General features: G+C 50.0%; 1 protein-coding gene across 2 annotated transcripts; it reads left to right on the forward strand.

Annotated features, from left to right (window-relative positions):
* LOC149460715 (uncharacterized) lies at nucleotides 1-10,668 on the forward strand. 2 transcript variants are annotated; one of them, XM_089679272.1, is made up of 10 exons: nucleotides 1-80; nucleotides 1,214-1,416; nucleotides 1,505-1,732; nucleotides 1,843-1,984; nucleotides 2,382-3,179; nucleotides 3,273-3,359; nucleotides 3,449-3,514; nucleotides 9,338-9,402; nucleotides 9,498-9,563; nucleotides 9,936-10,668. In XM_089679272.1, the coding sequence occupies exons 2-10, from the start codon at nucleotides 1,285-1,287 to the stop codon at nucleotides 10,350-10,352; spliced, it is 2,001 nt and encodes a 666-aa protein (XP_089535398.1). In that variant the 5' UTR covers nucleotides 1-80; nucleotides 1,214-1,284; the 3' UTR covers nucleotides 10,353-10,668. The 2 variants fall into 2 exon arrangements, with proteins under 2 accessions (XP_089535398.1, XP_089535399.1); XM_089679273.1 differs by lacking the exon at nucleotides 9,498-9,563.
* Nucleotides 10,669-11,645: the final 977 nt, after the last annotated feature.

Below are 11,645 nucleotides of genomic sequence, written 5' to 3' on the forward strand. Positions count from 1 at the left end.
GTACAGACAGGAAGTTCCACGGGAGAGGTGAATCAGGAAGAAGCAGAGAGGAGACATTCCTGGATGTGGCGGCAGAGGAGGTAATATGTAGATGAACCCCTTCAGGGGGAGGAGTTGATGATAATATATTTGCCCCCAAAGCTGGCCTACATGGTTCAGTTTTATCGTTCAGCCAGCGGGATGACCATAAAAACTGAAGTGATTCCCCCATCCACACATTGGAGGTGGAGGGGGGACTCCTCCCCGCTGCACTCTTGTATTCTGACAATGGGGGGACTCCTCCGCTCTCAGAATACACGGATCAGCACTGAAGCTATTGGCTGCAGCCGCTGGGGGAGTGGCTTTTATCCGGCAGTGGCCACACATGGATGGAAATGTGAGCGATCCCTGCTGAACCAGCTGAATTTCCATGGATCTATGTCACCTTCAGTGACTTCCTCCCCTCCCCCTCATCTCCTTCATGATGGAAGTCATGCTGAGATCATCTCCCATTGGCTGAGCAATATTCTCATTTGTCTCTCAGCTCCTTCTTGCTATTCCTCGTCCTGCCTGTTGTTTCCTTGGATTGATTTTGTGTGTAGTGACCCCGGCTTGGTCTCTTGGATGCGCTCGTCTGTTGCTTGCCCTGACCTTTCTCCTGATTCCTGGATCTCCTCCTCATCTCTCCTCCATATCCTCTTACACAGCTTTTCTCCACACCTGCAGTGACCCTGGGGGGAGGAAACTTGGCACCAGCACGCCGCCAAATCCATCCCCACCATTAGGGGCTCTGGAGACAATTGTCTTCTATTTACACTCCGTTCCTCCGCACGTCACCTGATCACATGACAGCTTACTGCCACAGATTCCGGACAGATTTCTGGATAGTAAAGGTCAAAGGTCACTCTTCAGTTTAGGAGAGGTAGGACGCACCCAGGAACAATGATTTAATTTGTATGGGAGCCTCATATAGAGGACCCCTCAAATCTCCCAATCCAAATGTCCCTCCATCCAGAGTCTATCTGTCATAGGATTCTGTGACTCTGGATGGAGGGACATTGGGAGGAGGAGCTGTGAGGTCACTGTGATGTCATAGGATTCTCGACTGTGGATGGAGGGACATTGGGAAAAGGAGCTGTGAGGTCATAGGACATATAGATTAACCAAAATTATTGGTAGTTGTGATTTATACACAGCATGTTTGTTACAATGAATGTTTTATTATATCTTTCAGAGTGGAATCCTCGGGATGATAATATTGATGTTAAAGAAGAGTATAAAGAGGAGGATGAGGAGTATGGAGTGATGGAGGAGTTTTCAGAAGGACACAAGGATATGATGGAGCCACCTAATACCAGGAACCCACCAGAGAGATGTCCCCGTCCTCTGTATTCCCAGGATTCCACACAGGAAGGTCACACCATCCCTCACCATCAGGTAGATGAGGAACAATCACTGATAGTATCATTAGGATCTGTACATTATCTGCATTGTTACCATTGATGGCATTTTATTATATATTCAGAGTGGAAACCTGAGAGATCCTAAAGTTGAGGTTAAAGAAGAGATAAAAGAGGAGGAGGATGAGGATGGGGGGATGGAGGAGTCAGAGCTTCTAAGAGAACACAAAGATCTGTACCAGGACACCATGGTGGAGTCATCCAGCTACAGGAACCCACCAGAGAGATGTCCCCGTCCTCTGTATTCTTGGGATTCCACACCGGAAGGTCACATCATCCCTCACTGTTACAAGGTTGGTGGGATGGAGCATCTAGAACATGGACTCATGGAGACAATGTGCGGAGTTTTTTTATGTGACCTTACATTTTACAGATGATATTTTCTCTCATTTCCTTGATTTAGAGTGGAGATCCAATCGATATAGAATTTGAGGTGAAAGCAGAAGAAGAAGAGGCGTATGTGAGGGATGATCAGCAGTCTATGGAGGAGGATGGAATAACGGGGACATTTATAGAGGAGGACACTCCTACAGAGATCAGCACAGGTGGGTCATGAACACTAAATCCATTCCTCCACCCATACTGCTCACTGATTGGTCCAGAGTAGGGCGGGGACTGGGTGATATCAGCCTGTAATCCCCTGGTCACTTTCCTGAGCTGTGTTCCCCGTCCTGTATTCCTGGATTTCTCTCGGATAATCTTCCTTCTCTGTGCTGCAGACACAATTTATGTATCTAGACTGGATTTATGGAGGTTCTGGGCTTCAGCTGGCAGCAAAATGTTGATTTTCACCATAGACGTTGCTTGACTTGGCACTTGGCATTTGGGTCTTGGACCTTCTTTCCCATGCCCTGGTCTTGCAAAATCTCTGACAGAACAATTCTTCCAGTCTTTTGACCCAGACAACTGACCCATGCCCTTATGTCCCTTTTTCTGTTGCAGATTTCCACACTAACACACGGACATCCCAACACTTAGGACCTGCTGCTGCAGCAAACAGCACCCAGCCAGACTCCCTGCCCACTTGTCCTCCCATGGCAACCCCAAAGGGGCAAAGAGGCCAGGCTTCCAGGGGGGGCCGTAGTGCCAAGTGGGACACTGGGCCTCCCCCTGGCCATGATGCCAGGGGAGCTACTGGGGCCAAGGGGTCCACTAGGGCTAGGGTGGGCCAGAGGTCTGGCTGTGGTGTGAAGGGGTCACAAACTGGTGGCAGAAGGGGCCAGTTTTCCTTCAGAAAAAAAGTGGAAGCTGAGCTGAGGACCTCACCTGGGGCTGCTGCCTCCCCGTGGAGCCCAAGAGAAGGGATATTTAGGAGAAGCGGAAGGTCCCAGACCCGGGCCCAGTCCCAGCCCAAGTTTCCACCCTTCTCCCATGATGAGATCTGGGCCCTGGTAGTTGCTTATGTAGAACGGGCTAAATGCATCTCGGGGCCCAGGTCCTCCCGCAGCGGTCAGGCAGCAAGGGACCGTCTGTGGAAGGAAATCACGGTGGCCGTAAATGCAGTGGGCAGGATGGCACATCGGGACCTCAAGAATGTGAAGAAGCGTATGCGTGATCTGAGGCGAAGTTTAAAGGAGAAGCTGACTCTGTGGGCTCAGCAGGGGCATGTTACAAGGCATGGGGTGGACCCTGACCATCTGCAGGACCTGTCTCAGGCAGAACTGGTACTTCTGCCGATCATTCGCCTCAACGCGATTTTTGGGGTGACGGCTCATGGAGATACTGATGATTGCCACAGTGGTAAGTACACTACACATGTCCATATTGTGTCTTCAATGTTGTGTTATCTTTTTAACATTTACCATTTGTTGTTCATTTTGTCTTGTGTTGTAGCCAATCCCGAGGCAGGGGCAGCCCCAGCCAGCCCATCAGAGGACAAGCCAGATCACGCATACACTGATCCAGAGGTGTTCCCTCCTGGTAAGCACTCATTGGGAATGCACCCCGTAATGTTGAACAGACTGCTAGAACATCAAACATCATCTCACATGTCAATGTCCTATTCACAGCACAACATCAGCAGGAGGAGGAGGAGCGGCTCCCCCCACTGCAGCCAGGCCAGGAGGAAGATCTGGGTATGTATTAATGTGCTTGTCTACAACAATCATAATCACTCAGGATCAGCCAATGAGCATCCTCTTAGGAATGCAGAACAAACCAATGCTAAACTCTGTGTGAACACAAATATATCTCCACAACACGCTGCATTTCTGGGGTTCATCACTGTATTGCGCTCAAACCCCTAGAGAAATCAGTGTGGAAAACTGTTACCACACAGAAATGTGTCTAATCCCTGCCAAATGTCCTGGGACCAGTTTTCCCAGACCAAGAAAAGCAGGTAACCCCACCAAACCAAATGGGGGAACTAACTGATGAGGGCAATAAAGTTCCAAACATCACTAACTAGCTGACATCTCCTGAGCGTTCCAAATCAGACTCGTCCTCACAACTTCACAAGTTCTCTCAGACACAAAAACATTCCACGCATGTAAACACATACATGTAATCTGACCAACGTCACCATGCTCAACTCTGACAGTCCCAGAATATCCAATGTGTTTGGTGTTTAGTGACATCATATATCATGCCTGCTCAATATACAGGAAATGATCCACTACAGGGACCCATCACCTCCCAATCGTGCCGCTCACCTTCAGGTTTGAGCCACACAAAGGGAAGGTCAAACACACTTTGGTCACCACTATGGGTGGCAGAACTGGCAGCATTCCTCCACTTCACTTGGAATCAGTAAGTCTCATTTTAAGGCCGCAGGTCTCCAGCCAAATCCTTGTTAAAATTAAAGCCCAGAAGAGCTCATGATTGTTTACATTTCCATTCAATGAGTTTATTTGCCCCCCTTAAGGGTGCAGTTTTCCCAAAGTAGTGTTTAACCACTTGTCACCCGCACTGTAGCTGTCATTTGGCTACAGTCCGGGGAGGGCGTCCTATGACATCCTCCAAGAACATGCCCTCCTGCACGCCCCTGGGGGTGCACACCCAGCCATCTCAGGGGTTGCTGTGTCCTATGGAGACAGCTGATCATGCGATGTGGTAAAAGGCCAAACACCGCAACGTTTTACCATGTGATCACGGCAGATTACCAAAAAAAAACCGTAAAACTTGAGGTCAACATCAAGAAATGTTGCTACTCACCCAATTGTCAAGTTCCAAGTGACGGTGACCATTCTCTCATTGCTCCAAATGTAAAGGCCAAAAAAAATACATACCAAGACTGAGTATTCTTGGAGCCATTTTCCCGAAGCCCAAAAACTCAGCCAGATCAAAAATAAAAGCAAAAAAAAATGTCACTTTGGGCCTCTCATGTAAACTTGGGGCCAATAATTAGACTGAGTTTTGCACATCACATGACTAGCAGGAAGATCTATTCCTTTGTCAGACTTATCCACCGAGTATCTCAGGATTGAAGTCGCCTAAAGCCCAAAAGGCATCATAAAGACTAATCTATAGTTCATTGACATATACACTATATTGCCAACACTGCTGGGATGACTTCCTTTCCACACACATGAACTCGAATGGCATCCCAGTCTTAGTCCGTAGGGTTCAATATTGAGTAGTCCCGCCCTTTGTAGCTCAAACAGCTTCCAATCATCAGGAAAGGCTGTTTAATGTTTTCGGATACTCTGAGACTGCCACATGAGTTATTCATTTTCTTTTTCACATTGAGTTTGCAGGAGACCTGCGGTTTAAAAGTGATTAAAGGAGTTTTGGATGCATTGCTCTTGCTCTCTTCAGATCAACAGTTATATTATTATTATTATACAGTATTTATAAAGCGCCGATAGTTCGCTCAGCGCTGTACATTACAAAGGGGGACAGAACATGTGACAGAACAATAACAATACAATGCAAAACATGAGGGGTTTGAGGGCCCTGCTCTTTCAAGCTTACAATCTAGGAGGGAGGGGATAGTGGTACAGGAGGAGATAGCTGTGGGGGATGGAGTGGTAGGAAGAGTGGAGGAGGTCAGCAAGTTAGCAGGGGGTGGGGTAGGCTTCCCTGAAGAGGTGGGTTTCAGGGTGCGCCTAAAGGAGAGGAGAGTAGGTGATAATCTGATGGGTTGGGGCAGGGAGTTCCAGGGGATGGGTGACGTCCTGGAGGAGGGCATGGGAGGAGGAAACCAGGGAACTAGAGCGAAGGAGTTCTTGTGAGGAGCGGAGTGTGCGTGTTGGGTGGTACTTGGATATTAGGTCAGTGATGTAGTTCGGGGCAGTATGGTGGACAGCTTTGTACGTCAGTGTTAGGATTTTGAATTTGATCCGTTGCACAATCGGAAGCCAGTGGAGGGATTGGCAGAGGGGGGTGGCGGAGATGGAGCGGTTGGAAAGGTGAATGAGTCTGGCAGCCGTATTCAGGATGGACTGAAGCGGGGATAGCCAGCGGCGAGGCAGGCCAGTGAGGAGGGAGTTGCAGTAGTCGAGTCGTGATATGATGAGGGAGTGGATGAGCTGTTTAGTGGTTTCTGGGTTAGGAACGTGCGTATTTTGGCGATGTTGCGGAGGTGGAGTCTGCACGAGTTTGTTTAAGATTGGACTTGGGGCTGGAAGGATAGGTTGGAGTCCAGAATGACACCAAGTACTCTGGCCTGCGGGGCTGGTTTGATATTTGCATTGTTGGATGTGACGGAGAAATCAATGGGGGGTGGTGTCCGGACTGAGGGGAAGACAAGAAACTCGGTCTTGGAGAGGTTCAGTATAAGGAAGTGGAGTGACATCCAGTTAGATATGTCGTTCAGTAGGTGTGTGATTCGGGCGGAGACCGAGGGGGTGAGGTGGGGGGTTGAGAGATAGATTTGTGTGTCGTCGGCATATAAGTGGTAGTTGAAGCCATGAGAGTGTATGAGTTGGCCAAGGGAGGAGGTGTAGATGGAGAAGAGAAGGGGCCCAAGGACAGAGCCTTGAGGTACCCCAACAGAGAGGGGGAGTGAGGGGGAGGTGGTAGCATTATAGGTAATGCTGAAAGAGCGTTGTGACAGGATGAGAGCCAGGAGAGAGCAGAATCTCTGAGGCCGAGGGAGTGTAGTTTTTTGAGGAGGAGGGGGTGGTCGACTGTGTCGAAGGACGTGGAGAGGTCAAGGAGTAGGAGCACTGAATAGTGGCCATTAGCTTTGGCGGTTAGCAGGTCGTTGGAGAGTTTGAGTAAGGCGGTTTCGGTGGAGTGTAGGGGACGGAAGCCGGATTGTAGGGGATCGAGGAGGTTGTTGTCGTTGAGGTGAGAGCCTAGGCGGGTGTAGACTAGGCGCTCAAGGGGTTGGCTGTAAATGGGAGCAGGGAGATGGGTCTGAGGTTGTTCTGGTCATTTGGGTCCAGGGAGGGCTTTTTAAGTATGGGGGTGATGTGTGCATGTTTCAGAGGGGAGGGGAAAGGGCCGGAGGGGAGGGAGAGATTGAAGATGTGGGTGAGGGTGCGTAGGATGGAGGGGGAGGGAGGTCATAGGAATTGTGAGGGGATAGGGTCGAGGGGGCAGGTGGTGAGGCAGGCATCAGAGAGGATCTTGGAGACTTCCTCGATGGTAGTAAGGTCAAAGGTGTGGAGTGTTGGGGGGGCTTCAGTATGAGGAATGAAGGGTGGGGTGGAAGTGGAGGTCAGAGCAGTGGTGGGGCCATGGGAGAGGGGTGATGAGGGGGTAGCTGAGTGAGGGGGAACGGGGTTGGAGGGAGTTTGAGCAGCGATGAAGTCCCTGCGGGTTATGTCGAGGGGGATGAGGGGGTAGCTGTGTGAGAGGGGACGGGTTGAGAGGGCGTGTGAGTTGCGGCGATGTCCTTGCGAATTGTGTCAATCTTGTTTCTGAAGTGATTGGCAATCTCAAGGGTGGTGAGTGAGGTGCTGGGTGGAGGTGGGGGTGGCGAGAGTAGAGAGTTGAAGGTGGAGAAGAGTCGGCGGGGATTGGAGGAGAGGGCCTTGATGAGGGTCAGGAAGTAGGCTTGTTTGGCTGCGTGGAGGGAGGAGGTGTAGGTGTGGAAGGCAGATTTGTAGCGGGTGAAGGCTTGTTGGGATTTGGTTTTGCGCCATAGTCGCTCCAGGGCACGACTGTGTCGTTTGAGGGTTTTGGTGTGATCAGTCTGCTGGAGCGGTCAGGGTCTGATGTTGCGTGTGGTTAAAGGCGCTAGTGAGTCAAGGGCTGTTGACAGCGCGTTGTTGTAGACAGTCATAGCCAAGTCGGGGCAGTACAGGGGGAGGATGCTGTCGTGGAGTTGATCAGCTGCAGAGTGGAGGGGGGCAGGGTTAAGGTTGTGGAGGTTACGGCTGGTAGTAGTGTGACATTTGGAGGGGTAGGCGTTGGAGGATGAGGAGACAGAGAAGGTAATCAGGTTGTGGTCAGAGAGAGGGAAGGGGGTGTTAGTGAGGTCATGGGGAGCACAGCGGTTGGAGAAGACAAGGTCTAGGATATTTCCGTCGGAGTGGGTGGTGGATTGTATGCACTGTGCAAGTGCAAAGGAGGAGGTTAAGTGGAGGAGATGGGATGTGGCTGGGTTGTCGAGGTTGACAGGGATGTTGAAATCCCCAAGGATGATGGTGGGTAACTCAGAGGAGAGGAAAAAGGGTAGCCAGGAGGAAAAGTCATCCAGGAAGCGGGATATGGATCCAGGAGGTCGGTATATCACAGCAATCTTCAGGGGGGTTGGGGAGAATAGTCGGACGCAGTGGGCCTCGAAGGAGGAGAAGGATAGGGAGGGGGGTTTGGGAGGACTCGGAAAGTGCTCTGCGGTGACAGGAGCAGACCAACCCCACCACCTTCACGACCATTGGGCCTGGGTGAGCGGGTCCAGGTGAGACCTCCGTAGGAGAGTGCAGCAGGGGAGATAGAGTCAGCGGGCTGGATCCAGGTTTCCGTAATCGCTGGGAGGTTGAGGGAGCGGGAAACAAAGAAGTTGTGGATGGCGGTAAGCTTGTTGTACACCGATTGGGCGTTCAGGAGTGCACATGAATACGGGGGGGTGATTTTAGGGAGCAGGGGGACAGATACTAAGTTGCGGGGGTTGGGGCAGGACGTGGAGGCGGGAGGGTGTTGTGTGGGTAAGGGAGGTGGTGGAGGGCCAGGATTCAGGGAGATGTCCCCCGCGGCTAGGAGGAGGAGAAGGGTGAGGAAGGTGGCATGGTAGCGTGAGAAACTACTAGTAGAGGTGTTGGGGTCAGTGGGAGAGTGGAGTAATAGGAGGAGGTGGTGGGTGCCATAGAGGGTTGAAGGTAGCAGTGAGGGCACAATATACAATTGTTTGGGAGGAGCAGAGGGATATAGTGAATGGATTTTGGGAACGGAGGAGAGGAAAATGAGAAGGACGAGTGGAAGAGGCATTTTAGGGGGGTGCCCAGGAGGGCGGATAGGAGTGGTGAGAGGCTTGGTTGTTGATAGTCCAGCGGGTATTTCCCAGGGTGTATGCTTGCAGTCTGTCCAGCATGCAGTAGAGTTTCATTTCTTTTGGATTCATTTACATGTGTTTGTCTGGCTTTGGAAATATTTTGGGGAACATTTATATTTGATTTGACCCATTTTGTTTTTGATTTTGTCCAAATCCTTTTTGGAATGTTGCCTTAACGAAAAATGTTATATATTTTGTTTTGATGTTTGAAGCCCATAGTCAAAATGGCTGCAGTAGCTTATGGGCATAATGGAGCCATCCTAACACATCTGCCTCCTAGTTTGGTAGGAAAGGTGGCCCCTCATTCTTGTGGCCCCTGCTCCTGAGCCTTACCATGCCTCTTTCTACTCCCAAACAGTCTCCTGGACTGTGGCTGCCAGTGTCCTATTTGTCTGGATAAACTTGGGTGAAGAACATACCAATGAGCAATCCCTCAAACCTTGGTCACAAATGTCACATCATACATACAGCCTAACTAGTATCTGTTGCTAATCAGCATCTTGAACTCTATTTGCAGATCATCTTTTGCCCCTGGAGGCCCCAGCTGTTGGAGTGGGAGAAGAATCTGCATCTGATGTTGGGGTACGGGAACTGCTGTAATGGGGTGGGGATGTACAAATGCATGTTGAATGTGTATTTGGGAAATTTCATGCATTTGTTTTTGTTTTGTGGTGCAGGGAAGTTCAGGCACTCCAAACTTGCATGAAATGCTGTCACCTCCACCTGAGTTGCCTGAACATCCGGTAAGAGATGCTAAAGATGTTCTCCCTAATGAGTCACCCATTTAGAGTATAACTCCGTTCCTGGCTGGGCAGGATTTGGCAACGTGATGTGTAACTTTTTTGGATCATTGCTTAGTCAGGAGCTGGAGGGAGTGATGTGCATGTGGCAAATCAGCAGGAAGGTATCAGTCTGGGTAAAGATGCCAAACCATTCATTTCAGTCAAATGTTCATCCAGTGTAATGTGTCAGGGAAAGGCATTCACCAATACCTGGTCCTAGGGGTGGGACAAGAACATGAGCTAGTGTTTGGTGTCAGACGAGCCCCCTGTCCTACTGTACCCTTGTGCTGTGTGTTAAACACTCTTTCATTTTTTGTTTGTTTCTCTTTCAAGCCAACATTGGATGCAGCTGGATTGGCACCCCGTCCACCTGGACCCAGCCCCCTTCTCAAGCTTGGGGAAAGGCTGGTGTTCAACATGGAGAGATTATGGGAGCAAAGGAGGCTTTCTAATGCATCCAGTAATATAGAAAGGTTACTGGGGCTCCAACATGAAGCCCTGCTTGAAGTTCTCACCTCGGTCAGGGAGCAGACTACAGTGTTGCAGGACCTTAGTCATGATATCCGGGCCTTATGTCAAGCAGGGGCTGAACAAAATGCACCTTCAGCCAGAGGCTCCCAACCCCTGTGCAGTAGTAGTTTGGGGCCAATGCCAAGGTTGCCACAGAGTTCCCCTGTAGAAAGTGCCCGGGAAGCAGCAGGGGAACAAGCTTTGGAGGTGCCGATTCTGGAACTACCCACTCTGGAGTAACCCCCTCAAGAAACCCCACCCGAAGACCAGTATGCCTCCTTTCCCATGGATCCCTCTTCTGCACCTCCCTCACACTCCACTTTGCCCCTTGACCACACCCCCACTTTCACACCCCCTCCCCTTGTTTCTACACGCTCCTCCTCTCAATCCCATTTCCACCCTTACCTTCCACGTCCTGCCCACTCTCCTCAGCCCTCAAATGCCCCTCCCCACATTCTCCCTGTACCAACCCTCACACCCACCCCCTCTGCAGCAACCGCCTCCTCCTCCCCATTCAGTTTGTATGTTTTTTGTAATAAACATTATTTGGAAAGTAGCAGAATGTGTCTTTCAAATTGTCAGAAATGCATTTGGGGTAATAATGGTGGGTTGGTCATGTAGGGAATCCAACATAGGTGCTTTTCTGAGTATGGCTACCAATAATTCCAAATAGCGAACACTAAAAAAGCAGCCCTTCAGAAAGAAAACTAAAAGGTGACCCTTCCAGAGGCATTGGTGGTGAGACTCTTTGGCCTTTCTGCTGTTTTCACCTGGTGGTCTGTCCTGCAAATAGTTTTATCTGTTCCCCATCACACAAGTTCTCTGGCACATGTAGCGGTTGGCCATTATCTGCTAACCACTTGTCTGTCCCAAGGGAGCTTAGAATTATCAGTGGACTCTGTGGGCAAGGCTAACGTTCCCCAATATGGGAACACACAATATTGCAGCTTGTTTTCTAAGTGTCGGCTAGCTTTTGTCTTTTTGGGGTGCTGATTTTGGCCAAGACTCCTGCATGGAACACTCACCTCCCCAGGGACTGACACTGCCGTCCAAATATGTTCCCTGTGCTACTTCATTGACACACACTATACAAGAAGTGTGTAATATCCAGGACACCAGGCGTGACACCAGGACACAACTTACACACAGTAAGCCTGCCCAGGAATGCTAGAGACACAGAAAAGTTGGGAGATAAGAAGAAGGCCTTCTGTTGTTTGGACTATCATTATGCTGGACTAACTGGACTCAGACTAAGTTTGCTTTTTTATTATTTTTATTATTATTATACAGTATTTATAAAGCTCCAACAGTTCGCTCAGCGCTGTACATTACAAAGGGGGACAGAACATGTGACAGAACAATAACAATACAATGTGATACATGAGGGGATCGAGGGCCCTGCTCTTTCGAGCTTACAATCTAGGAGGGAGGGGACGGCGGCACAAGAGGATATAGCTGTGGGGGATGGAGTGGTAGGAAGAGTGGAGGAGATCGGAAAGTTGTCAGGGGGTGGGGTAGGCTTCCCTGAAGAGG

The sequence above is a fragment of the Staurois parvus genome, unplaced genomic scaffold (genome assembly GCF_062004578.1).
Source record: "Staurois parvus isolate SC_StPar_1 unplaced genomic scaffold, SC_StPar_1.0 ptg000221l, whole genome shotgun sequence".
In the NCBI taxonomy this organism is placed as follows: Eukaryota; Metazoa; Chordata; class Amphibia; order Anura; family Ranidae; genus Staurois; species Staurois parvus.